This window comes from Erigeron canadensis, chromosome 4 (assembly GCF_010389155.1).
Source record: "Erigeron canadensis isolate Cc75 chromosome 4, C_canadensis_v1, whole genome shotgun sequence".
NCBI lineage: Eukaryota > Viridiplantae > Streptophyta > Magnoliopsida > Asterales > Asteraceae > Erigeron > Erigeron canadensis.
The window spans coordinates 27526431-27553636 of NC_057764.1; the positions used below are offsets into that span (position 1 = coordinate 27526431).

General features: G+C 34.1%; 4 protein-coding genes across 7 annotated transcripts; 1 reads left to right on the top strand and 3 right to left on the bottom strand.

Moving 5' to 3' along the window:
- Positions 1 to 2197: 2197 nt before the first annotated feature.
- LOC122595941 (zinc transport protein ZntB-like) lies at positions 2198 to 6983 on the bottom strand. 2 transcript variants are annotated; one of them, XM_043768424.1, is made up of 9 exons: positions 6803 to 6983; positions 5094 to 5706; positions 4827 to 5015; positions 4638 to 4729; positions 4497 to 4556; positions 4344 to 4413; positions 3356 to 3559; positions 2535 to 2932; positions 2198 to 2380 (listed from the first exon to the last, which is right to left on the bottom strand). In XM_043768424.1, the coding sequence occupies exons 2-8, from the start codon at positions 5703 to 5705 to the stop codon at positions 2540 to 2542; spliced, it is 1620 nt and encodes a 539-aa protein (XP_043624359.1). In that variant the 5' UTR covers position 5706; positions 6803 to 6983; the 3' UTR covers positions 2198 to 2380; positions 2535 to 2539. The 2 variants fall into 2 exon arrangements, with proteins under 2 accessions (XP_043624359.1, XP_043624358.1); XM_043768423.1 differs by lacking the exon at positions 2198 to 2380 and having other exon boundaries at positions 2384 to 2932.
- A 1643-nt stretch (positions 6984 to 8626) lies between these two features.
- Positions 8627 to 15903, bottom strand: LOC122595551. 2 transcript variants are annotated; one of them, XM_043767931.1, is made up of 10 exons: positions 15550 to 15903; positions 13472 to 13515; positions 13157 to 13274; positions 12879 to 13005; positions 10987 to 11513; positions 10266 to 10494; positions 9952 to 10183; positions 9725 to 9856; positions 9175 to 9642; positions 8627 to 9093 (listed from the first exon to the last, which is right to left on the bottom strand). In XM_043767931.1, exons 1-10 carry the CDS (start codon positions 15719 to 15721, stop codon positions 8797 to 8799), a joined length of 2346 nt encoding a protein of 781 aa, XP_043623866.1. In that variant the 5' UTR covers positions 15722 to 15903; the 3' UTR covers positions 8627 to 8796. The 2 variants fall into 2 exon arrangements, with proteins under 2 accessions (XP_043623866.1, XP_043623865.1); XM_043767930.1 differs by having other exon boundaries at positions 9725 to 9859.
- A 2685-nt stretch (positions 15904 to 18588) lies between these two features.
- LOC122595788 (pentatricopeptide repeat-containing protein At1g30610, chloroplastic) lies at positions 18589 to 23947 on the top strand. Its single transcript, XM_043768231.1, has 9 exons — positions 18589 to 19741; positions 19877 to 20068; positions 20562 to 20643; positions 21135 to 21326; positions 21687 to 21800; positions 21919 to 22009; positions 22105 to 22262; positions 22382 to 22813; positions 23505 to 23947. Exons 1-9 carry the CDS (start codon positions 18702 to 18704, stop codon positions 23835 to 23837), a joined length of 2634 nt encoding a protein of 877 aa, XP_043624166.1. The 5' UTR covers positions 18589 to 18701; the 3' UTR covers positions 23838 to 23947.
- Positions 23948 to 24605: 658 nt separating this feature from the next.
- LOC122597846 (GDSL esterase/lipase At1g28600-like) lies at positions 24606 to 27195 on the bottom strand. Of its 2 annotated transcripts, XM_043770418.1 has the most exons (6): positions 26962 to 27052; positions 26833 to 26878; positions 26073 to 26303; positions 25823 to 25971; positions 25421 to 25694; positions 24606 to 24948 (listed from the first exon to the last, which is right to left on the bottom strand). In XM_043770418.1, exons 1-6 carry the CDS (start codon positions 27025 to 27027, stop codon positions 24704 to 24706), a joined length of 1011 nt encoding a protein of 336 aa, XP_043626353.1. In that variant the 5' UTR covers positions 27028 to 27052; the 3' UTR covers positions 24606 to 24703. The 2 variants fall into 2 exon arrangements, with proteins under 2 accessions (XP_043626353.1, XP_043626352.1); XM_043770417.1 differs by having other exon boundaries at positions 26833 to 27195.
- Positions 27196 to 27206: the final 11 nt, after the last annotated feature.

Here is a 27206-nt window from a genome sequence, read left to right on the forward strand (position 1 = left end):
TCATCTAATGGTCCTTGTTTCTCCATAAAAGAATTTAGGACGTTGTTATATATATATTGATAGATAGATAGATAGATAGATAGATAGATGGAATGAATAATAATGATAAAAAAAAAGAAGAAAAAAGTAACTAAATATATTTAAAATCTTCATTAACGGCAAATTGATCATGTGAGCTTAGCTCTAGCAAGCTAATCGATCCATACACATATTCGAGTATTTGACCATCAATAATAAGAAGATGAGAAAATAATAATAAAGAAAAAACATTGCATATGAGATAAATAGCAATATTTGACTTTTAATCGAACATCACATGATCAAAGTGGAAGTTAATTTCATTAATTAGGATATGTGGCCTATAGTTGATCAGAAAACAGAGTACCATAAAAATTATTTTCAATTCTTTCATACCACCTAATTGTTGGAAATTTAATGTACATTTATTATTTAATATGTTTAAATAATATAACATAAAATATTCAACTAAATAGATAAGTTAAAATGAAGTTGAAAGTGTATTTACTTAACGTGGGTTTGTCCCATATTGATAGAAGTATAAACATTAAACGTGTTTATAAAGAGGAGTATTGGAGGAATAATAATTCTTTAGGGCTACACCCCAAGTGGACAAGGAGGGTGCGAAACGCACGGGGTAGTGGGCGATAAGGCGTAATGTTGCGTTTTAGTGACGCGCTTTACACGCTCGCATCGCTGCTTTAGAGCCGCCTTTGTTTTTGGCTAGCTCGACTCGGCTCGATTATGACTTCCATGGCTTAGTGGGTTAACTTACCTGGCATTACACTTGACTTAATTTCAAGTGTAACACCTGTTGTTTAAGCATGCAAGCCAACAAATGTCCCACTAAATCTTCCACTAACTGATTTATATGTATATAAATCATACTTGGTGGAATTCTGGAAGATTAACAACACAAAACACACTCCAATCTGGATCATCAACCAGAATTTCTCTTTTTCACTTCACTTCGACTTGTGCTTGAAGGTAAATTCTAGGTTGTTGGTTAACTCCGGTAGTACAATCTGCTTTGGCCGTTGTTCATTGGGAAACTGACGTATTCACTTGGGTGGCCCGAAATCAATTTTAAGGGACCTCTGTTTAACAGAATCCTCAACCCATTTTGCCTTCTTCTTTCCTGTTTTTATGTTTTTGTTTCATTTCTTTCTTGTATTGTTTAGTTAATTGTTAATTTAGTTGTAATATTCTGTTGTAATTCGAATGTATTATTAATAAAATGTTATTTTTTTAATGGTGTTTCTACACTAATTACTTTCTAGACGTCATGTTATACTAATTAAAGATCTTTGACCATGGGGGGATCTGCCTGGGTTCGAGTCCTACATCTTACATTTGTGGGGATGGATTAATAAGGATTTTTCAAGAGTTATGGGTTTCATCTCAGACATGCGTCTAATTTAAGAGTAGGAGTGAATTAGAATGACGTTTAAAAAAAATGAAAATAGCTTTAACATGGCGAAAAAATGTTTGCAATTTTCTTTTGCATGACCAAAGATTAAAAAATTGCATTCTAATTTATACTACCTATATAAACAAACTACCCCTTCCCCCATTTAACTCTCTATCTTTGAATTATCTAATATACCCTCTACATTTAAACTACCTCTACACACCTTATCCCTGAAATTCCAAAATTACCCTTAATAAAAAAACCCACAATTACCTAAAACTCATATTGTTATAAAATCCCCATTAACTCTAAAATTATTGTTGCTACGGATAAGAAAAACATCTTAATTGTATAAATTATATTACAAAATGTTTAAACAATAATTGTCTTTTTATAACTCACGAAATTATGAATCAATTATGTCCTTTATAAAAATTTTAATCTTTGACTATTTATTTTTTTAATTGCCTTGGTCTCCTCCCCTACAATTGTAAATGGTTATTTTTCATAGTTAGTGTTTGCACTTCATTATTTTTTACACCTAATACACGACTTATTTTTAGAATGATATATATGGTTAGATCCTGCATTGATGCATCTCATGAAAGTAAACTGAACGCTATAAACCGTTACGGTATTTAAATCGTTATAGACTGTCGCCGCTGCAACGCGCGGACACCACTCTAGTTTTCACTATAGAGCACACAAAAGACAACACATACATGTAACTTAACATAGAAAGTTTCCATAAGAGAAATGCTATCAATGTTTCAAAGCATTGCAAAAATGCAACTGATGCAATTTTCATAAAGCAAGCAAGCCGGGAGCAAGTACTTGTCGACCTCTCTTCAACGGAAGATTATTCAGATCAATGTTTAAAAAGTAAAATAGTAACTCATTTGACACTCCGGTAGCATCGATCGTCAGAGTCAAACGGTTAGCTTGATAATCCTATTAATCCATAACAAACTTTGCTTAACAGAACTTGTATGTAAACATGCATATTACATAAGCTTATCAAACAGTATCAATCTCATCTACTAAAATAGGATAATCTTATACTGCAAAAAAAGTATGCAGTTGGGTTTTAGATTCTATGTTGTACCTCTTTTAGTCAATAAGAACATAATTTGCATCATCTAGGATACTGTCTCTGTCTCCAGAAGTTAGTGTCCTGTTGTTCCTAGGAACGTGCTTACGAACTTGAGCATGAGTCTCGGCTTCATGCTGAAACATGTTGACAAGCTCTTGGAGCTCCAATTTCCGCACTTCCACCTGCTCTTCAGTTATTGGCTTTTTCAATCCGAAGTATAGCAAACCGACAGCAATTAATACGACTCCTATGAAGAAGAGAATTCCAGCAAACAAACCAAAGGCATATGGTGTGTTTGCGCCCCCCGGTATCCCGTCAACATTGATTCCAAATAAGCCAGTGATGATGGAGAGGACAAGGCCACCCCCTCCAAAAACAGCCAAATTATGTGTTACTCTTGTGCTTCTATCCTGAAAATTATAGGGGAAAAAAACCTGTCATTTTGTTTCATATATAATTATTCGAAGATTACTAAATCGAATGCTAAAATGCTTTTTGGCCTTGTTGCTTATACAGCACTTTTTTTCTTTCAAACACTCAAACGGCTATTTATTATATCTTTAAACAATAAAAGCACATCAAAACACTAAATTCTACGGCCTGTATTCTAAGAGTTGACCATTTGAGCCATTATTCTAGTACATGATCACTTTCAAACGCAGATCTGAGCACATCCTTAAACGTACATAGTCATACATATGAGGAAATTCAAGTTCACATCCTTATCCTTCACCTCCTAAGGTATAATGGAACATAAATATGTGATGACAAAACTGCCAATTTCTATGTAACTCAAAAAAAAAAAAAAAACCCGCCAATATCTATAAACAAACCTGCAGCCATGCTCGTTTTGTACCCTGCATGACATCTTGAACTGTAAATATGCGACCACGAACTGCCTCTTGTTCCTCAAGCATTTGCCTTGTGCTCTTTCTTATGCTATCAAGCAACATTTTAGTTGTATTTCCCCTCAAATGTTGAAGAAGTTCAAACACTATCTCTTCCCTTGCATGCAGTGACCATTTGACACGAATAACCTGCAAAACCAAATGTCATAAATGAAGGAGAACTTATCTGAGGAACTTCCTCAGTTTCTTGCAATTATAGTATACTCATTTTTCCGTTTAGAGTTAGCAAGTCAAGTAATAACTAGATTATACAAGCAAGGCTTGGATAAAGTGGTTAACACCCTAGCCTCTGGAGACAGAGGTCAAGGGTTCGATCCTTAAGGCCGGGGGTCCTTTTCTACCTTAGGTGGAACTGGGAACAACCTCCGTAGGTAGGATAAGGACATAAGGTTGTCTACATCTCAACCTCCCACATACACAGTCATAGACGGTATTGAGATCCATAACCCATGGAAGACAGTATTGGGTGTTACTTAATTACTTACTAAAGGCAAGTAATTAGAATGAGAGTACTTTAAGAAAAAAAAAATTCATTTATTAACTAAATGATCAAACAATATATAAAAACCAAAGGATAATGGATATATTACAACACTTGATTATTGCCTAAAATATGGAGTGTCATTTTTATAAAAGACGTTTCAAATAAACCACTCAACTAAACTTAAATTACACATTAACTGAATTTAAGCATTATAAGTTTTATCCACCCATAATAGGCAACAAGTCAATATCAACTCATGAGAATGGAATCCGGTATCTATGAACACATTAGTGACTCCCATATTAGAAACTTGTTTTTGATAGGGATGGTTAGTAACCAGTTTGATGACCATTTAATCCATTCTAGCAAAAGAGAGTCTAGTTGTTGAAAACCACCAACTCAACTCTTATCATGATAATTATAACAAACCTGTTGTGATAACCTTCTGATTTCTTGGTTGAGGATAATAATGAAAAGGTCCAAATCTTCATTGTTTCTCCTATTAAAACATACAATATTGTTCATTTTAATATCTTATTCAGAAGAATAATCTTTTTAAAGAGTATATTATACAAAATGTACCTGTTAATGAACTTCAGTTCCACTTCATCAGCTTCCCCAAATATAAACTTTCGATATAATCTGGGTTATCACAAAGTGAATACAAATAAAAAAAAACTACTACATATATTATGTGCATGTAAAACGAAAATATAAGATTACCTGTCATCCCACCGTGCAAGCCTGCTGGCTAAAAGTGCTATAACTTCATGTATCGTCCGGGGTATATTATTACCACCAGCAAAAAGAAGTTCCTAAATAAAATGATAATTTGGTAAGCTAAAACTGAATCATATATTATTACTAAAAGACCTTTAAGCTACGAAATGAAGAACAAGATCATAAAGAGACCTGCACTTCAATAACACCCAAGACATTTAAGCATGATGTAACTCCTTTCAGGTGCAGTGCAGTGATCAAAAAGTTTTGTGCTTGCCATGAGCGAAGAACAACCGGTATATCATCCTCTTTTGTATATGGGTCGCCAACTGACTGGCCCAACAGTTCAAAAACCAAACCTCCAGCAACTCTAACGGGGACCTGAACAAAAATTTATCATAGTCGGGGTTTCAGAGTTATAATATATTAAAGGTTCTTAAAATAGTCGATGTATTGTACCTCATATAAAAGGTGTTTCATCCTCTCACTTATGAGCCGGCTTTCATCTCTTAAAGCAATACTAATTGCAGGATGTAACCATGAAGCATTATTAAGCCATGTACTAATATGTGGATGGTCTGCAGCGACATGACACCACCATACAGGTCCAGCTGGCCGCTCCCAATAGGGGGCGGCTAGATCTGCAATTGTACGGTCATCTTCATCATCCATGAAATTGAACTCATGCGAGGTCCAGTCAGCATTAATTTGTACAGTTTCAACAAGTTCGGAAATTCTAGCCCAACCAATTGGAACCCAATGGCTCCCATCAAGTTTTAGTATATGGGCATGGCTGATATCGTCGCCCTTGCTTTCTGCAATATTAGTGGGTTCAGATAAATAGCCATCGTCCTGCTTCTTCATGTCATGACTATTTGCTCGACGAGTTGAGTGGGGTTTTGCCTTTGGCTTTGACTTAACTGATCTACTTTCACCTTTTACATATTCAAACGCACATATGAGTCCATCTGTCCAGAGTTCACTACCTGCCATGGCTTCCTTGCTGTAATGATTTTTACTTTGTTCAGCCTTTTCCCCAGGCATAGAATGGTCCTCAGTTGTTATACCCATGCTTTGTTTCACATCAAAAAAATAAGATATAGAAAGAAACAATTAAATCCCAATAAAGGTTACTTATAAATTCGCATTTCATTTCGTCGTAATATTAAGACCTTGAATAACTTCCAAAAGCAGAATGTGATCCAAATTTAAAAAAATTGCTCATATATGGATCAACATTGTTGCAAGTTCTTACAAACCAACTTAATAAGTGACTTGAATTATTGTACCGCTTATTTGTTCACAATTTCAATGATCAAAACAAACATTATGTAAAGATATAATTAACTTTTTAAGAACAAAAGTAGGGTCTTGTAAAAAGGGAGCATGACGGAAAAAATGTAGGAAGAATTTTGGTGCTGGCAAATGTCCTGATTCATCATTTCTACAATTTGCTGCACCGTTTTATTCAAACAGATTTGGTGTATCAGTACCATCTTATTTGATCATATCCCCTCACAAAAACAATTCCCATCTTGATGAGGTATGTAATTAAGTTCAAAATTTCTGGTGTACATCTTTAAACAAGCAATAAGCTTAAGCTGTTTATGTCCTCCAACCTTGCAAGGCATGAGGATAGAACCCTTGACGACCTCTACCACTTAAGATGTTTATGTCATCAGCCTAAAAAATGCACTTATCTGCTTTTATACATTTCATTAAATACGCTAATCCCCACATCCCGTTGTTATATCTTGATTACCAATTATAACTTACACATGTTAATAATGTTCACATATATTTGATCTATCTAAACTCATTCAAATATGTTATATACATAAACAGGTAGACAGATGAGAGTATTTGTCACAGATGTACGTTGCCTAACCGGGGTATCCGTGACCGTTTCCAAACCGTTTTCCCCCACGATATTTACTTACGGAGGTTCGAACCTAAGACCTCTTGTGATGGTGGTTCTAGAGATACTTAAAAGTACTAACAAATGACACAAAATATCAGCACAGTACAACAAAGCTGGCAGCATCAACATCTAATTTAACTAAAATTAGTTACTAGTTACTACAAATATATATATATACAATCAAAAAAAATTGTAATTATTATTTTTTGCAAAACATTAGAAAAATAAGTGTAAAGTGGAAACTGACCTTATATAGAAAAGGGGGGAGAGGATGTATACGCCGGTGATTGGTCGGGAAATGTGGTCCGGTGAGTTGCCGGAAGTAATTCCGTTGGTCGGTGTAAATATGAGGCCAAGGGAGCGTCCAATATACGCATTATGGGTTTATGGTAGCGGTCGGTCAGTCTCAAAAGTGAGTAAAACTTCTTTTCTAGTGGCTACAAAGTGATATTGTGTATCTATCTATTTCTATATTTTGTACGGAAAATCTCTTTTTTGGAATATCACAAAACAAAATAGTAAATGTGACTCATTTGTTTTTAAGTCTAAAAATTAACTAATTCTAAGATGACAAACAAAATACAAATAAATACTTACAAATTTATATGTTATGTGAACTAGACCGATTAAATTGATATTTTTTTCTTTCATATTTTTCTTTCAGTGATTTATTGTTGATACATATGTTTATAAATTTTTGTTTGTCAATGTAACATCTCTTCTAATACTTTAGAATTTAGTGCTGACATATTGTATAATCAAAAATTAAATCTTAGCGAGAAAAATAGTGATTTTATGTCTTTTCTTTTTCTTTCAATTTTAACGATTGTGTCGTACAATATTTTGAGACATATTAATTAGTCATACTATGTAAAAAGTCATAAACATGTAAATAATGTTTAATGGATGGCTTTCAAACTGCATTCAGTTGTGACTTAATATTTTATCAGCTTTATAATTTGATTTTTCCATGTGGCTTGATACTATGATTAGAAGGATTATTAGATTGATTAGTTAGGAGGATCCATCATTTCCCTAATAAGATTATTAATTTTTTATAACGTCAAAACAAAATATAAACTCTGTATTGTATTAATCACAATGTCAACTAGCAAGATACTAGAGACCAAAGTTACAAGAAATACAAAAACACAACAATTACACAATCTAGGTTCTTACCAAACTTTAAACGAGGTTATTGCTTTTAATCCAACTTTCAAGTTATCGTGTGTATCCAACCAATTAATAACTTATAAACAGAGATGTGGTAGTGTATACAGAACTCACACACATACAAATAACGATATTTAAAAGTCTCATGCGTAATACCCTCATTTATGGTACATACCGTAGATTTTACGTTATGGTTCATACATTTTCAAGCGCCTAACCTTTTTTTATATATACTAAACGTACCAGTGTTTTTAGGTCGAAATTTTCTCGAGGCAAAACTCTTTGTATCGCAATGCTTATTACTGACAGCAAGCCCCATTGATCGGTTATTCTCAATAACTTTTTATGTTATTTTTGGGTTACATATTTTTCACCACAAGAAGAACATTGCAAGAACAGATTATATAGGTTTTTATAGTTTTAGATTGGTACCAACATTACCAAATTATGAGTTCGATGTTTGAATGACTATAATAGCTTTAAGGGCTTAAGATACCCTAGTTTGACTGGACCTTATTTATACAGAAACTTCACAAAACAGTAGTGAAGAAAGCTAGCTACATAGCTTTTAAGAGCTCACTGAACCTTTAGCTTATGATTTTCAAAGCTCAAGCTCATACTTTATTCAGCCATACTAAAAGTTTTAGTGGCTTCTATATAAAGGTTATGGTGCAAAATGATATGAACAACCAGGTTAGGTTGAATCGACCTATCAACACAAATTTGTGCATCTGCTTTACTTTTCATTTCTTTACGCAACGATTTAATTGCAAATTTTAAGAGGGCGCACGAGAGAAACAGGCATAAAAGATGAGACTTGCTGTCATATCTTCGATCATAAAATAAAGGGGTTAGACATTCGCACAAACATCAAAAACTAATTACTAGAACTTGAGCATGAGCAAAAGAAAAATACACCAACGAAATAAGCAAGAGAGTCCACTAACCACGATAAAAGTAATAACTACGTTACACTAAACTGAACTCGCACCATGAAACGTATGGTATGATACAACCTCTCAAGGCACAAGACGAGACCCTGAAAAACCTTGATTTGGATATCACCCATCAGTATCCGTTTTGCCATAACTGTTGCGACTGAAGTTTAGGTTGCCCTTGGGACCCACCACCAAGTGAAGCCTCCCTAGAATTCTGCTGTAGCTGATGTTGCTCCTGTGACATCCCAGGCTGGGAGTGGAAAAAATCTGGGTAATTTAGCGGTGCCCCGCCATAACTCTGTGAAGGCTGCTGACCTTGCCTAAACCCACTTGGCTGCTGCTGGCTCTGACCCTGCAGATTGTAATATGCACTGGCTGCAACAGCCGGCATTGTCCGGGAGCCACCTCCATGAAGCCAGTTCTCATTCTAATATAAACCACAATTACGAGTTAGAAAACGATAATCATTGATGTAGTTATGAAAAGTAGTTTAAAAAAAGATGAATACCTGTTGTTGTAGCTGCTGCTGCTGCTGTTGAAGAGAGAGCAAATGGCTGCTATCTTTATAATGGGCTCTCAAGGCATCTTCATAATTTATTGCAGAACCTTCAGCAACTGAAGGTTGGCTAACTTGGTAATTTCCAGGAATTGTTGTTGACCCACCAAATGAACCATAACCGGAAGCAGCAGATTGTGGCAAGCTGCTGGCTGAAATACTACTTTTGTACTGAGGTAGCATGGCCGCTAACTGTTGATGATATGTACTATTTCCAGCATATGCGGGTTGAAAACCAGATGGCATGTATGTATAACTTTGGGGGGCTAAGAAAGGGTAGCCGATCATGTTAGCTGCAAAAGGTCCCAAAGGAAGAGTGGGTTGGGAGTAAGGGTGCAGAAGGTGCTGCGGTACAGCAGGCCCAGTAGAAAGATTCTGTTGTAGCGGTTGAGACGATGAAAGGCCAACAGTCTTTAAAGCCTGGTTACCCAAAACAGATTGTTAAAAAACTTAAAAGAAAGGTTCAGCATATGAATGCAAGTAATTAGATTCATTGAAATACCTCTGCCATGGATATGGTAGGATCGCTGATGGAAGATGCTGAGTTGGCATACCTAGAAGGCATAGATTGACTTACTGAAAACTGTGAGTACGACAGATCAGGTTCTCTTGCAGGATGGCCATTCGCTGCAGCCTGCTGTAGCATGGTCCAAGGGAGAACATGTGTTAGTATTGCATACAAAGAGAATATATATTGAAAAACTGTATCTAAACTATACAAGTTATTACCATGACGTTCAAAAAGGGAGTAGAAATTTGAGTCTGTGGAGGTGTTTGGGATTGAGGGAAAGAAGGTTCCAATAACTGGTTATTATGAGAAAAACCATATTGATTTTGACTGCTATGTGTCACTTCAGAATCCTCTTGTTTCATAACTGCAGTTTGTGAAGCAGAAGGTAACTCATAGTTCTCTGCTCCTGCTAACGTTCTTGCAGAAGTATCTTCATAGTACTCTAGATTTCTGCAAAGTGAAGTAAAATCAGAAGAAAGAAATCAAAATAGATAAGATAAATAACCACTAGAGATTTATTTAGAGGATATACGTCGTTTCAGAGTGCTCTGCAGATGAGGGTCCAGAGAATCCCGGATTCATGGTTACTCCAAAGCTTCCAAAACTTAAGTGCGAGCAATCAGCACTATGGACTTGTAAGTGATTCGGAATTACTACAGAAGGGACATCCTCTTCAGGTTGTACCGTGGGCTCCTCATCTTGTATTGCAAGCTTTTGCATACTTGCACTCATGGACGACATAGGGGGTTCAACTTCTTCGACTGAAACAAGAGAAACAAATTGTGTCACTTTGCTCTCTTCCGCCTATAATATTCCTTTTTTTATTTTGAAACATATTAAATATATCTTTAGATTAGACTAGCCCGTTTTGAACTAGAATGAAGACCAACATAGCATAAAAAAATGTAACTGGCTCGCAAGAACATAAAATCCCACAAAAAACAGCCCAAAAACAGTCAGCACCAGTCTGAGCTTTTAACAAAGCCGGACTTTTTTTAAGGGTCAAAATGGGCTAAATTAGAACCAGGCTGGTCCTTACCAATCTCTATTTTACACCGTAAAATTTCATTAAGTTCCTTGAGAAAGAACATCGCTACCCAAAGGAATGGAAATAAACAAATTGGAAGGGATCAGCATTCTAGTCCTACATGGTAAACAAACATGCTTTTATCCTTCCGTCAGAATGGCCCATTCCTTTCCTGCATAGCAAACCCTATCTTAATTTATAGAAGCAACAAAAATGTGTAACTCACCTTCTTTGTTGTCGGAAGCATCATCGTGAGGATGGTAAGAGTCCATGTTGTTATAAGATCCATCGTCATAATGGGGTTCGGTAACAGAAGCAGGTCCAACGTGGTCCTCAATGTCATCTTCAGAAGAACTTTCCTCTTGCGGCTCAACCACATTGGTCTCATAGCCTACATACTCGTTACTTTTATCGAATGACAAATTTGATTGAGCCAAATCCATCCCAGAATCTGCATGAGTATCTACCACACGAACAGCGGGTGGCTTCTCAATAGAGGGCCATTCATTATGAGGAGAAGCATCATGTTCAGGATGTATCTCAGGAACCAGGTTGTGATTGATGTTCGGTTGAGATGCGTTTGAAGTGCTATAAACCTTGTTCTGTGGCCTACCCATTTTGACAATGTCAGCCATTGACTTTTGTCCGGGTGCACCCACCCAAGCAGATTGGTATCCAGAAGATGGCTGTGGAACTGGTACAGCATCAGCTACATTATGAGCTAATGGTTCATTTGCCACACCTAAAGATTCACTGTAATAGCCAAACCAAAAAAACAGGTTAACACTAATTAGCTCAAAGCAATCAAACAACACAGCTGCATGAATGTACACATGATTCAAATTCAAAAATACAGCAAATTAGAAAATACATAGTTGATATGATTTCATACTTTAAAACTACGATTACCAAACAAATCACAGGAAAAACTCAAAATTAATAAAGAAGGAATCTTAGAATAACTGAAGCACACACTCAATGGTGAGAATGTATACTAAAGAAAGAAACATGAAAATCAAAACAGAAGTAGCGATACACAAGAAACAATGTACACATAAATATGTGAGTATAAACTTCTACATCATCATCAATGCCATTACATGTGGTTTGGGGGGCCTATGGAGGTTGTTTGGAGTTGTCTAGCTGGTTATGCTTCTGCTGGGTCAAATTATCAATTTAACTCCACTTTCACTCCCATTAAACAAAAATATTTCTTCTTTTTACTACAATAATGTTTTTTTGGACTTTTTGATATATCACTCCTGATTCGTCAAACAATAAAACATATCAATATCACAACTTCCTTGTATAAGATATCAATATCAATGATATCAATATTAATATCAATTATGTTTTTTTGGACCCTTTTTTTTTTTTTATCAATTTCTTGTATAATCAGATTTGCCAAACAATATAACATATATCAATATCACAACTACAGACAGCAAAAGCTGTTTCGTACATATGATTATCTTATCATGAGAAAAGCACTTTCAGAAGGCACATCTAAACACCTCATAACTTAATGACTTAAAGACCAATATATCCAAATCACATAATTCCTAATTTTGCAAAACCTTTAGACACCTAAATAATTACACAGCCAGGTTCTCGCAATGATGAAAACACTGAGCAAGCATTAAGAAGCGTAAAGGAGATGAAACCATGAAATTTAGGTGCTGGCACAATGATGTTAAATGCCAAGACTAACCCAGAATTTATATGGTACTTCAAATGACAAAAAGAGCTGATGGACATGGGTGCCAGAGGTACAACATGAGCTATATATTAGTGGTCAGTTATTCGTAATGACACTCCAAATTTCACCAATGTTCTGATAGACCAGGTGAACATAAGCCTTTTCTTCTTCTGATAGATAGTTCAGTAGGTCACAGGATCAATTTAGCAAGCAAATACTAGTCAATAATGAATAGAGTGAGATTTTACCATTTGCGCTCTAAAGAATTCCCGTTACCCAACTTTCCAGTAAATTAATTGGTATTTTTAAATATGCGTTTAAAACATTCAATATTTATATTAAATGACTAATTATATATGAACTTTCTTAAGGACATATTACCACAACTAAAGCCCAAGGTTTAATCTAACATGACTTGCCTGTAAGATTGAGGGTGCCAATTTGCATTACGCGATGCAACTCTAGTAGCTGGAGTGTTTGAAGATGTAAAAGAACTCGACCCATTTTCCCTCTTATATGTAGGCTTTCCATGCAATCCACCAGGCTCTACAAAAATTCAAAAATGTAAGAATCCATTTTCATGTGATTCACCACACTATATAAAAATTTAAAATGTAAGAATTCATCGGAACACTAATATGCAACTTTCTTTCAGAATCGAATACATATAAAAAATTAAGTTGTGGTAATTACATACCAGAAGAGTTAAAATGGGTTGAACCACTACGTCCAGCGTATCGATCTGTGCCACTTCTACCCCCACGATTAGAGGTGCTGCCACCACCACGGGGTCTAGATTCTGTTGTATCCTTGTGCTGCAAACAAAAAACAGAATAAACCACCATACTAAAAACAGTACAAAAAAGACTAGAATGCAGATATACATTAATACTCTGTCTTCTTTAAACAGCCCAATAAGCCATATTATATATGCACAAAATAAAAAACAAAATAGAATTCGGTTAATAAAACATTGAAACATGAGTTCCATGTGTTGTCAATGTCCACGCACCTCTTTTTTCTTTTCTCGTTTGCTCTTCACCTCGTGAAAAGTATCTACACAAGCAGAAGTGTTCATATTAGAGCTTATAAAAAAACATGCAAAATCTTAAACCACAAGTCAACCGTAAATCTTGTATTAAAAGACAAGAAGAAATTAGATTTCATACATCAGCAAAAGCTTTTGACGGATAGTGAAACCTTAAATCAGAATAGGTGGGGCTCAAGTAGATAAAGTTATTATACAGCCCTATATATAAACTTCATACATTACACTGAAGGTATTCAAGAAAAACCACATGCATATCAAGATTGATAATGACTAGATCACGAGAATCATAGATGAAGAAAACATATGAACTACCCTCTCTGCTCATATACCATAAATTGCTAAAGCTAAATAAGCCCGAATTTGCAATTTTCTCAATAAACTATCAACACACCAGGCTTATACAGTCATACATTGGGTACGAATGATGCTTGTAACAAATATGTTGCACCACTGACAGCATTCATGAGTATCGCCATCAGTGCAACTCGCAATATTTGTAGAACTTAAGCATTAGGCTAAAAGCTCTGTTTATAGTTTATATAGAAGAAGCATGTAAGTTAAGTCAAAATGCCAAGTTGAAAAGTCTCAAAAACCTTATGTACTATCCACATAAAAGATAACAGCAATCTGGAAAAGACTTGCAAAACAGCATTAATACAACAATAAATGTGTGTATTGCAATGCTTTAAATAAAAAAATGCCAATCATAAAACCTATTTAGCTATCTATCACAGCGCATTTAATATTACACATTTATACGGCAATGGTTTCAGCTTCTTTTAAGCTTCAGTAACATTTTCGACTTCTTTTTCATATTTAGTTACAATATGAAACACCTAATATATCCACCGATCTCATCTATTAACAGTAGAAAAAAGCCAAAATACACTAGTAAAGATATAAAAGGGTTAAAAGCTTCATACTTTCAAATAAGTAAATCTGATCACCTGTTACAAGATATTTTGACTATAACAAAATACCTATTGTAATCAAAAAATTATTCATTCAAGTACATTAAGATACAAGCTTTCTTCAATTCATCAAATTAGGTTTATAAACCTCTTTATCAAAAATAACCACAAAAGCCATAACCTTTATAAGAACACAATGAGAACCACCCACCATAAAAAAAAATTCAAACTTTACACTGAATGAATATGTATAAAGTAATAATTCCAATCTACCACATCAACCCTAAGAAGATGAAAACCAACTATTACGAATAATACTATTTTATTCACAACTAAGTACAAAAATCAAGACCTTTATATACCAAAGAAAACAACACATAAAAAAGATTCAAAATTTCCAACCAACCAAAGAATATGCCTAAAGTAATGATAGGACTCCACCATATTCAACTTCTACCCTAAACAACAAAACTTCCCTAAAAGGCTAATTTCTCCGTCATTAAGCACAAAATCAAAACCATTATAAACAGAAAAAAAGAATCACAGTAGAAAACCACCCACTAAAAAAGATTCAAACTTTCTGAACAATGAATACACCTAAAGTATTAATACGACTCAACCATATTCCACTTGAACCCTAAACAACAAAACTTTCGAGAAAAGGCGAATTTCTGAAAAACTACGATAATATAAGGCTGGAAAAAAATCACAAAAGAAAACCACCAACATAAAAAAGATTCAAACTTTCATACTAACAAATACACCTATGGTACAAAATACCACTCCACCATATTCAACTTAAACCCGGAAAAACAAAAACTGTAAAATCATACTAATTTGTTCAAAGTTAAGAACCAAAAATCAAAACCCTTGTACTCCAAAAAAAAAAACACCCACATGAAAAAGATTCAAACTTTAACACAAAAAATCATACCACTCTCACCTTAAACCCTAAAGGTCAAAACTTTATATCTTTTAATCAATCTATTCAATCAAATAAACATATGGGTCTTCTTTTATCATAATATTAGGTCAATAACTTATACAAAAATTTATAAAAATACACACACACATACACACATATATCTAAAATATATAGATATATAGATGGTGTTATATATGATATACCTTGAGAAAGAAGACGATTAACAGCTTCATTAGGGTCCATATTACAGTCTTTAAGAGTGGAATAGATCTCAGAATCCGGAACACCGTTTACAATCTCTTTTAAGCTTTGTACCATCTTTCTTGATGCCGGTGGTATTCCAGCTCCGCCGCCGCCGCCGCCTCTGCTACCCATATTATTATCAGATCTGACACCACCGTCCACCTCTTCCGTGTACAGTCTCTGTTTTGTTAAGGATAGTTTTTGTGTTTGTGTCAGTTTGATGGAGTTTTGTGTGTTAATGGAGTTGTATTATAGACGACCAGAATAAAAATACGAAGAAGCTTTCTCTCTCTTCTATGAAAACCTTCTGTTTGTCTCTCTTTGATGTTTGTATATATATATATATATATAGTGGTTAGTTTTGGGAAATTACTAAAATAAATAATAGGATAATTGATATATCGTGGTTAGTTTTGGGAAATAAGTAAAAAACAAATAAGGTAATACCGTTCAGGAAAAATAGATACAAATAAGGTAACATTGTCATATCGGTGAATATCAAGATACATACATTATTATTTTATTTGTAAAACATAAGTTTTGTAACTGAGTCATGAAAACTTTGAGCATGGATGTATGAATAATAAAAAAAATACTCCGTCCAATAAATGGATAATATCAAAATATATCTATACTATCTTATAAAGAATTTTGCCATTTTTAAAAATCTCTATTCATGATTTGAACTACTTAAGTTACCCCTATTCTTTGTTCACTAATTTAAACATCTTTATCTAATATATCTATAATAACCTTAAATCTCAACTACTCATTTTCTTCTCTCTCCTTAAATCTCAACCAATTATTTTTTTCTCTCTCATCCATAAGTCATTTTATTCCTTTAATTCATTCAAAAGCTTCTATCTCAAAAACCGTATATCGATAAATTATAAAAATTGTATGGGTGTTCTTAAAATTTTATTCTCTTTCATTAGAGATGTCATTCGATATACTTTCGATAAATTTTTAAATGCGAGGGCGGAGCCCGTACGGATAAAGCATTTGGCTATCACACTTTATGACTTATCACCTCCTATGACCTATCACCCCTACTATCTCACCGCTGTAATGCGCGGGCACTTTCCCTCATATATATATATATATATATATTAAAGGTAAATAACAAAATAATAAATAATAAAATAGGTGAAAAATAACAAAATATGAATAAAACAAATTTAAAAGAATAAACACTTTTGTAGTAAAATAATACATCATAATTAAACTACAATTGACGACAAGCTAAATAAAAAAAATAAAAAAATAACAATAACATAACAATTTAGTATCAATAAATAAATAAAAACTAGTAAAACACTAAAAATAAAATTAAAGTAAGTGGAAAAAAATACTGAACTTGATTTGTTAATTAAAGATATGAAGGATGAGAATAATATGAATGAGAATGATTAATAAAAATTTATGTTGAATGAGAATAAATAATAAAAAGTTATGTTGTATATATAATAAAATTTTAGTTATATTATAGATTACATATGTGATGCGACGGATATTAATTTTGAAGTCGTTTTTATATTGGCCTTGATTAACTCTTCTAAAACCAAATCACTTAGAAATAAATTTTAATAAAAAATAGAAAAAAATTATAAATTTTAATATATAGTATAAAAAGATTATCATTCTGTCGTTTGAAAAAAAATGGTAAAAGAAAATACTCACAATTTTGAAACATGCCAGAAAAAAAAATTTGAACATAAACCATTACATTAAATCAATGGCAAAACCAAGATTATAAGTAACCCGCAACAAAAAAAAAAAATTATCTGGTTTTGTATCGATAATAGATAACGATAATGATAATTTTTTATAGCAAAATATAAGGATTTTTGGTTATTTTCAAAAGTTTTTGACAAATTTTTGTAGTTGTGTTTTTATTTAGTTTGACAATCACGTATTTATAAGTGTAATTGTTAGAAAAATCTTTTAAAAGTTTAGAGTTTATAGCATTGACTAGTATCATGTATTATTTTGCCCCGTAACACCAATAGAAAATACATCATGTTTTTAAAAAATTACACTACATCGATTTAGTGGACCCCTGACCCGAGCTACCTCTAATCATGATGTAGTGCCGCTTATGCATTAAATCCTTTATTACCAGAGTTGATGTAAAAACTTTTTTGTATCATTTGCTGGACAACAAATTGTTATACATTATGGATTTATCGTTGATATGAACTGTTATAGAATTGTTATTCTTATCAGGGTTCGAGTTTCAACCTTCATATTTATAAGTAATTTGAAAATGGATAAATTAAAAAGTTTTAAATTGCATTTATGTAATCGAAAAGTAAAACTAAAACAAGTTGTCGTTTTATAAAATCATCTTTTAAGTTAAAAAAAAATCCTCTTAAATTAAAAGTTAACTTAGTAGGTTATATCAAATTAAATAAAGCTCATTATATAAAAAAAAAGTAAACATATGATAAAACTGTATATATTATAACATGAGCTAATGGGGTATCAACATAATGGTGATGACGACCAGTGATGGTGGTTTGGGAAGGCTCGAAGGGAAGACAAATCCGACCTCCAGTTTGAGCACATGTTTGAAAGGGGTACAAATATTTTAAAATTTTCTTAGATATATTATATATGTATCAGTATAATGTGTTACATATATAATATATTTGGTTCCAATAACTAATTAATACATGAATTATAAATATTATGATTTTGTAATTGTTATAAAGACTTGTTTACGAAAAGAATTGTTTATATAAGAGTTAGATATATTTTTTTCTTGATTTGGTTTTGTTACTTGAATTTTCATGACTCTCATTGGTAGTGATGATAATAACCTTACGATGTATGTAATTAATATAAAAAGTTAATGTAAATATTTTAAAAATTAATAATTGATTGTGTAATTTGATTCGTAAAAGTTGTATAATAATTTTGTGTGTAAAAAATCTAACTTTAGATAGGAGGTAAAATTTTTATACACTTCTTATAGATTGCTTTTTAGACCAAAAACCCAGAATGAATAATCAGTACATACTATCCAAGTGCAGGTGACCAACACGGTGGCCGGAAAATAAACCCAAACCAAACCTTACCCAGGTTTCATTCCATATCCCCAAACACAATAATGACAGTAATAACATTACTCCCATATCCTCACCTGGGTTTCATTCCTTTACATAGAAATTCAAGCACACTTCAATATTCTACTCAAAGATTACAAATTTCACATTCTGGGTTTCAGAAAAAAATCACTGTGGTGAAAGCAAATTCAGGTATGGTGATTGATAAAGAACAAGAATTTAAACCTTCATTTGATGAGTATTTGAAAGTCATGGAGACAGTTCAAATTCGCAGAGAAAAACGTAAAATTTCCACAGAACAAGAACAATTACCCTTTGGTGAAATTAATGAAGAAATTATTGAAAAGGTTGAGACTTTAGGGTTAGATGAAGGTAAAAAGAAATGGGTCAGAAAAAAGTTGGATTTTAAGGATACCCAAGTGGGAGTTAAAGGTAAAGTTCAAGAATTTGATGTAAGCTCGGTTTCGGACGTGTCGAATTTGAAAAAGGATGAGGTTGTGAAGAAATGGGTAAGAAATGAGTCGGATTTTAAGGATACCCAAGTGGGAGTTAGAGGTAGAATTCAAGATTTTGATGTAAGTTCGGATTTGGGTGTGTCGAATTTGAAGAAAGATGAGGTTAAGAAGAAATGGGTTAGAAATGAACTGGATATGAAGGAGACCAAAGTGGGAGTTCGGGGTAGATTTCAAGATTTTGATGTAAACTTTGTTTCGGATATGTTGAATTTGAAGAAAGATGATGCAGTTGTGAAGAAATGGGTTAGAAAGAAATCGGCTTCGGATACTAGAGAAGGTCAAATGGATAGTTACAGATTTCGGGAAGTTGAAGGAAAAGATAGTAAATTTCAAGAACAGGGGTTTAGAAGTTATGAAAAAGGTTATGGTAGAAATGAAAATTATTCGGTTAATATAGAAAGAGTAGCTAAGTTGAAAAAGCTTAGTAGGAAAAGTGATTATGATAGTGATGATAATGTTGAGATAGAAAGAGCTGCCTTTAAATCACTTGAGAAATTTCCAGATGTTTGTGACCAGCCAAGGGTTTCACGAGTCGATATGGAGGAAAGAATCCAGAAGTTAGCAAAGTGGTAAGTGATATTGACAAATGATGATTACTTATACATAGATATATAATGCTTTTGATTGGTTGTTTGTTATTTAGTTTTGAATAGTTATGTTTTGTCATGGTCAGAAGTTTTAACAAGGTATTTTAACTTTGGCAGCTTAAACGGTGCTCCGATCGACAATCCTGAGTGGAGTTTCTCTAAAATGATGAGAAGTGCGAAAATTAGATTTGCAGATTTTTCAATTATAAGGCTTATCCAGATTTTAGGAAATTATGGCAATTGGAGACAGGTGCTTCAAGTCATTGAGTGGATGCAAGCACGAGAACGCTTCAAGTCCAATAGGATAAGGTTTGATATCTGTTGCTTAACTTTTAGAAACAAGTTTTCACCATGTATTAAAGATGCAGAAATGATGATTGATTTATCACTTCTTTAAAAGTTCTAGAAGTTCATCCAGTTTGTAATTTCTCAATGTCCGGTATTTCAATGGCCCCGGTGCCATTAGTTCCAGAACCTTGGGAACACCGGGTTAGCTGTTAGAAAACAAACCTTATGGTAAAACACTAGAACATGTAGGAAACTATGAGAGAGCGACATACGGAAGTTGAGCATCAAATTTTGTAAAAATTGACTCATATAAATGCATACCCTCCCAAAGTTTGCCACATATGTCAACTCCTTTCCTACATGTTTCTCCAAAAGGTTTGTTTATTTGATGTTATTGCTGATATAATCCCTAGAAGATAAATGAGTTATGCATTTGAAATGCTTCATCTTTGTTCACTCCCCTTACATTTTTAACTATGTTAATCAATAGATATACTTTGTCTTTGCAATTCAGGAACATTTACACTACTGCGCTTGATGCACTTGGGAAGGCAAGGAGACCAGTGGAGGCACTGAACTTGTTTCACACAATGCAGGTAAGGCTTTGCTTCTGAGATGCTATATAGAGGTGGCAGAACTGGGTCGGGCATGTCACAAGTTAAGATGGGTAAAACGGGTCAAGCTGGATTGGTCTATGACACCTTATTGTTAACTTCGTTAGAAACTATTATAATTAATTAATGCATTAAGTATGATAGCAAAAGCTATATTGTTTTAGTTTTTATATATATATATATATTTTTAATTTTGTTATAAAGAAAACGAATTAGAAGGTTGTACACATTCAAAATATAACTATATAAGTGAACAGTTTTGACCCTTTCCCATTTGACGTATCTCCTATTAAACAAAATTTACTGATCTTACTCATTTAACCAGTTAGACATCATTTATAAACCAAATTGGCCCATTCTTACATAAATGGTGCAAATTACACGAGTTTTTATGCTTATACATTGATGGTGCACAAAGATTCTAACCGTGCATTTTCCGACTTCCCTGTCTCTATCTGTTTATCCTATTGCAGCAACAAATGCCCACATATCCGGACCGTGTGGCTTATCATTGCATTGCAATTACCCTTGGACAAGCAGGTCATATGAGGGAACTTTTCCATGTGATTGATACCATGAAATCTCCTCCCAAAAAGAAACTATCTTCCGGTGTTCTTCAGAAATGGGACCCACGACTCGAACCAGATACAATAGTCTATAATGCGGTAAGTGTTTCCAACTCTCACAATTTCCGTTTGAATTTGTTTTGACATCCTACGAGTTCTATTTGATTATCTGATTCTGGTCCTTCAAGTTGTAATAATCGCTTTGAAACGCACACCCAAACACCCCCATGAGACCTTGCTAACATATTCCACCTAATATGTGCTCCACAACGTTTTAATTCCTCAATGTTAGTTATGGTTGGTTGTCCAGAACAGCTACTAATGTCTTTTGTTCCTAGAAAGAATGTTATATTGATATACCCAGAAAAAAGATTATTGTTATATTCTTATTTTATTTTTGCCAAATGGCTGAAAGTACTCCTATGATATTGATCTTATATATTCACATAATGTTTGTAGGTGTTAAATGCGTGTGTGCGTCAAAAAAATCTAGAAGGTGCTTTTTGGGTATTGCAGCAGCTAAGGGAACAGGGCCAAAAACCTAACAGCATAACATACGGACTTGTAATGGAGGTATTCTTTTTAAAATGATATTTCATGTTTTGTTCTTTTTGTTTAAAGTCACTTTAGCTTAATGAATCAGATATTCTAAGGTTTATTTTCATTGTAGACGTTCATCCATCTTGTGTAGGTTATGCTTGCATGTGAAAAGTATAATTTGGTACACGAGTTTTTCAAAAAGATGCAGAAATCATTTATTCCAAATCCGTTAACATACAAAGGTATGTCGGATTGTCGGAGACCATTCATCCATCTTCCATTGTTTCATAATTATTACTATTTATATGACCGACCCTTCTAAATTTACTTCTTGAAGTTCTTGTAAATACACTCTGGAAGGAAGGGAAAGTTGATGAGGCAATCCTGGCTGTCCAAGAAATGGAAAAACGAGGAATAGTTGGTTCTGCAGCAGTTTATTATGACCTTGCTAGATGCCTCTGTAGCGCAGGAAGATGCAAGGAGGCTCTTGTGCAAGTAAATATCATTACTTTTTAATGCATTACACAAATGACATTATTGGTTCTTATTTATCCGAGTAAAGTTAAGAATGGTGTTTCATTGATATATATATCTTTGTCTTTTGTGATCAATAGATTGAGAAGGTATGTAAGGTGGCAAATAAACCTCTGGTGGTGACTTATACTGGTTTGATTCAAGCTAGTTTGGACTCGGGGATAATCGAGAGTGGAATCTACATATTCAACCATATGTGCAAATTTTGCTCCCCAAATTTAGTCACGTATAATATAATGCTCAAAGGATACCTCGATCACCATAAGTTTGATGAAGCAAGACAGTTGTTCCATAAATTATTGGAGAACGGGAAACATGTTACAAATAAAGTTGATTACAGGCAAGTGGTGTTACCGGATATTCATACATTTAACTTGATGTTAGATGCTTGTTTGGTGAATGAAAGATGGGATGATTTCGAGTTTGTCTACACAAGAATGCTGCAACATGGATTCTACTTCAATGCTAAACGCCATTCCCATATGATTATCGAAGCCTGCAAGGCTGGAAAGGTATGCTTTTATGATCTGCATGTAATATTTGATTGTTGAATGCCGAATTATGGGTCACATAAGTCGTTTCACAGTATAGTTGTGAAATGTTACCTTGCTAGATATGGTCACCATAAACTGTTATAGGTTTCATATCTTTCTTTGCTAACATGCAGTGGGGGTCAGTGTAACTTCTGAAGTCTGTTGGATTACGTTTTCTACCAAAAACCAAAACTATCCCTTAGGCTACAAAGAAAATTGTAATAAGTACTTATACTTTATCATAAAACAAAAGTCACACTTGAAAGGTGTCTTGTTCAGTTCTTATTATAACCCATATCAATCTTGGACTTAAAACTTAACAAATTTGACCTCAAAAGTCAACTATTATTCTTTATTTATAACTTTGTTGGAACCCAAATCAATATTGTTTTTGAAAAGTAACATCTTTGACCTTAAAAGTCATATCATACTTTATACCATTCTTGGACCTAAAATGACACCTTTGACCTCAAAGGTCAAATTGCAATTTTATTTTCTGCTTTTATTACACCCCACAGGCCCACATTAATCTTTGACTATAGAAGTACCACCTTTGACCCGGTGACCTTGCTGTTAAAAAATACCTTTGACCTTGAAAGTCAATCTGTTGTTTTCACAAGGAAAATAACTTTCAACTGTTGATTGATCTAATTTGGATCTATTTTTGCAGGTGAATCTGTTAGACACTACATGGAAACATTTGATAGAAGGCGATCAGATACCGCCACCACCACTTGTTCAAGAAATGTTTTGTATGAAACTGAAGCAAGATGATTATACTGATGCTTTCTCCTGTTTAATCTGTCTTCCTTCAACTGAATCACATAAGTATTCTTGGAAGTCGTGGTTGAATCGTTTCAAAGAAAATCCTGACCTTTTCCAGGAGGAAAGACTCCTACATCTTATAGACAGGACAAACACTTTGTTGGATAGATATGAAGAGCCGAATTTTATTCTTTTGAATTTGCTGAAATCATGTAAAGAAATTCTAGGGATCCAATAACAGACAACGTATATACAGATTAAGGATGAGTTATTCTGTAAATTATATATGTGCTAGAATGTGAGAGAACCTGGTATTTTATTACACTAACGAAATTTATACTAATTAAATGCTTGCGCACACATACATACAGTTGAATTCTTGTTCTCTCGGTCACCATACCGGACTTTGCTCATAGTACAACGATTTTTCAGGTTCTTGGTGGATATACGTGACATGATAGTAACAGCTTCGGGCTTGAGCAACAGACCTTACTGCAGTTGAATGTTTACAGGTGCATCATGTAGGTTTTTATTAACCTATATACAAACCTTTAAAATTCGTACATGTATGATACCTTTGACTAGATTCCGAGGAAATGTCTGGCAACCTTTGCTTTTTGGGCAACAATCCTCTATTTTTTCCGGCAAACCTTTTTTCAAATCTTTTTTTTTCCCCACCATTATCACACTTTTTTTAGTAGAAACCCTTTTTACCCTTCTTTCATCTACATACCCCTCTCCACCTTTTTATTTATCATGGTGAAACAAAAGAGTAAAAATGATTATAACATTGATTTGTACAGTTTATTATTATTATTAATTTTTTTAAATTTTTTTTTTTTTCGAAAAAGGGTGTGAGCACATTTCCTGCAATCTCAATAAGGTGTAACATGTATAATATCATGAAACTTCAGTTTTTCCAAATTTTATCAAACACATTTCTAGCAACCCGGATATCAACCAGCTTTGTTCTACATCATAGCCAAAATCTAACAACTCAGGCACATGACATCAACCTTAACTCTCTTTTATTATCTAATAATCCAAATACATATTCATGCAAAGTTTTGTGTCCACGATGTGCTCGTTTAAGCGTAAATTTTCTTACATAGAACTCGATAATCCAACTCCCAATTGTGTTGTTGATGTAGGGCACAATGAATTAAACTGAGGATTAGTGAATGGCCCTTGAAATAAGTTATTGTAAATTACTCTATATGCTGCCTCTGTAAAGTGTATTCCATCCCAACTAACATATGTATCAGGCTGCTCACACACACTTGTAGACGCCAATCCACAAGCCGTTGATGAGTCTCCACAACACGCTTTCAGAACCCCATTTGTGAATCCTGTAAGATGTAAATTCCAACACAAAAAATTAACTGGCATGTGCACATGAAGCTATGAATACTAGAGGCAGTGAAATGGGCAGAGCGGTTAAGTGGTCAAGTCAGAGTGGTTGATTATCATTTGTCAGTTTGGGCAGAAGAAATCCAACCTGAAAACAATTCTTTTTATTGATTTCTTAAATTATAAATATGCAACACATTTATAAATAATCTGGCTCTTACTGATAAACTGGTCAGGGTGGTATTATTCATTTGGACACACTTCGAATGACTTTCAACTCGCTCGATTCTTTTGACCCATTTAGCCAGTTTTCTATTCTAGAGTTAAAACCTTTAGCTTAATCTAGTTCATAACTCATTCAGTACATTAATAAGTCAATGGGTCGAAATTGTTATCTATAACGAGTATCCTATTAAGATACCAGCTAGTGACTGTGGCATAGTGATTCGAGTTTATAACATGTTTATGTACCATATTTATCTGGAAAACGGTAGATTTGCATAGCAGCATTGTAGTAGTCGGCATAAATGATGTTCACATTCGGATGAACATCTCGAATCTGATTTAATTTCATCTGCATAAGTTCATTGTGATATTCAGCAAACTCATTGAACCGAATGAGGCACCTGGTAGTGGGATCATACTCTTCCTTCTCAGAACCATATATTTCCAAATATGAGGGAAGGCATCCAACTGGAAAGTTTCCTGGAACAACTAGCGTCTGAGCCCCAATCTCAATCAACTCCTGTAATTAGTACTACAAAACTTTAGGCAATGAGAAATTATATGCTGTCAGATAAAGATATCTTTTTAATGCCTGATAAATTGCAGATATTTTAGCTGTGATATAATACACTGTGAGTATGTTCTTACATTGACTGCTGAGATGATTCTATCAATAACAAGGGGAACTAATGGTTTGATCTCATCCATTGGTGACCCTGCTAATATTGGAATATTGTAATCGTTCCCTCCAATCTCTCCCATTAGGATCAAAGAACGTCCAATAAACTTTCTACACTCTGTATATGATATAACCAATCAACACTAATAATAAAGAAGTCTAAACGTGTCTCACAGCAAATGGGATGCTTGTAGAAGCAAGTACACACACTTGGGTTACCTGAAATGTTGCCACAGATATAAGGCAATGATTTTTTGAACCAGTTCAGTTGAACTCCTAAGGATGAGTTTGTCACATGAGTTACAATTCCTCTTGCTTCAAGAACCGATGAGTTCAATGCAGTTGCACCCGCCACTGCATAATTTACTCCTTGTCTAAATTCCACAAAATCACTTGCAATTTCTTTCTCGCGCACAAATGGTGGTACCAATGGCAATCCCAGTCCCTCAGCTAAACAAACCAATAAAAAGTCAAGATCACTTGCAAAAAATCGTACTCTATAGTTTCAACAAGATGCAACCACACGATCTAGAATTTGATTCGACAAGTGAGTTTTACCAGGTTCAAACTAAAGTAAAAATATCAAGTATTGATTGTAGTAGGACAACAATAAATTTCTTATGTTTCTCTAAAACATAAGAGAACCTTTACTGCAAGCTTACAATATATACAAGTTAAGATGATTTAAGGCCCTTGTTCCGTGTCACATTATTAGAATATAACATTGATGCCGCCGAAAATGCATAGCATAACAATATACTGCCTCCAACCTCCAATGGAGTACTTTGACCCTCGCTCTATGTTTCCAGGACATCTTGACTTAATGGGCGTACACTCCGTACATCATAACACATGTCCATGTCAGATAACAATATCTTCTATTACACTAAAGTACTAACAATGACAATTGTGAAAACTAACTAGATGACAATTGTGGAAACTATCTATGATGGTGAAAATCAGAGAATTAAAGACTTACCCAGAAAATCGATGATGAGACGGCCATCGGAGCAACGGCCGGTGGACTGATCCAAGAAGTTTTCGCCATAAGGCGGCTTAAATAATTGAAAATCTAAGTTGCGTATGGAAGAAAGTTGTTTAAGGTTACCAGTGTCTGCAAGAGAGTCACCAAAGCTGATAATGGATTCATAACATTTATTTTCAGCAGTAGCATATACTACTAGTAAGCTACTGCAACAGAACAGCTGCAGGATCAAACCTGCACAAGACATTGGACAAGAGTTAGTGTTGTGGTTAAAGTTGACCTTTTTCAGTTGTTTAAGTATTTTAAATCAATGAATGATTTGATTACTCAGTCCTACCACCTACCCATTTGCTGTTAAACAGGTTGAG

Excerpts from the sequence above, each read along its gene's own strand:
- LOC122595551 (XM_043767930.1), bottom strand. The coding sequence starts at position 15,721 with ATGGGTAGCAGAGGCGGCGGCGGCGGCGGAGCTGGAATACCACCGGCA. Across the intron at positions 10,495-10,986 it reads TGCTTCCGACAACAAAGAAG|TCGAAGAAGTTGAACCCCCT; the intron begins GTGAGTTACACA and ends CTCTTGTTTCAG. Across the intron at positions 9,860-9,951 it reads CTCCCTTTTTGAACGTCATG|CAGGCTGCAGCGAATGGCCA; the intron begins GTAATAACTTGT and ends ACCATGCTACAG.
- LOC122595788 (XM_043768231.1), top strand. The coding sequence starts at position 18,702 with ATGACAGTAATAACATTACTCCCATATCCTCACCTGGGTTTCATTCCT. Across the intron at positions 21,327-21,686 it reads ATACAATAGTCTATAATGCG|GTGTTAAATGCGTGTGTGCG; the intron begins GTAAGTGTTTCC and ends TAATGTTTGTAG. Across the intron at positions 22,010-22,104 it reads AAATCCGTTAACATACAAAG|TTCTTGTAAATACACTCTGG; the intron begins GTATGTCGGATT and ends TACTTCTTGAAG.
- LOC122597846 (XM_043770417.1), bottom strand. The coding sequence starts at position 27,085 with ATGTCTTGTGCAGGTTTGATCCTGCAGCTGTTCTGTTGCAGTAGCTTA. Across the intron at positions 25,972-26,072 it reads TATCTGTGGCAACATTTCAG|AGTGTAGAAAGTTTATTGGA; the intron begins GTAACCCAAGTG and ends TATCATATACAG. Across the intron at positions 24,949-25,420 it reads CCGTTTTCCAGATAAATATG|GATTCACAAATGGGGTTCTG; the intron begins GTACATAAACAT and ends TACATCTTACAG.
- LOC122595941 (XM_043768424.1), bottom strand. The coding sequence starts at position 5,705 with ATGGGTATAACAACTGAGGACCATTCTATGCCTGGGGAAAAGGCTGAA. Across the intron at positions 4,414-4,496 it reads GAACTGAAGTTCATTAACAG|GAGAAACAATGAAGATTTGG; the intron begins GTACATTTTGTA and ends ATGTTTTAATAG. Across the intron at positions 3,560-4,343 it reads TCAGAAGGTTATCACAACAG|GTTATTCGTGTCAAATGGTC; the intron begins GTTTGTTATAAT and ends TTGGTTTTGCAG.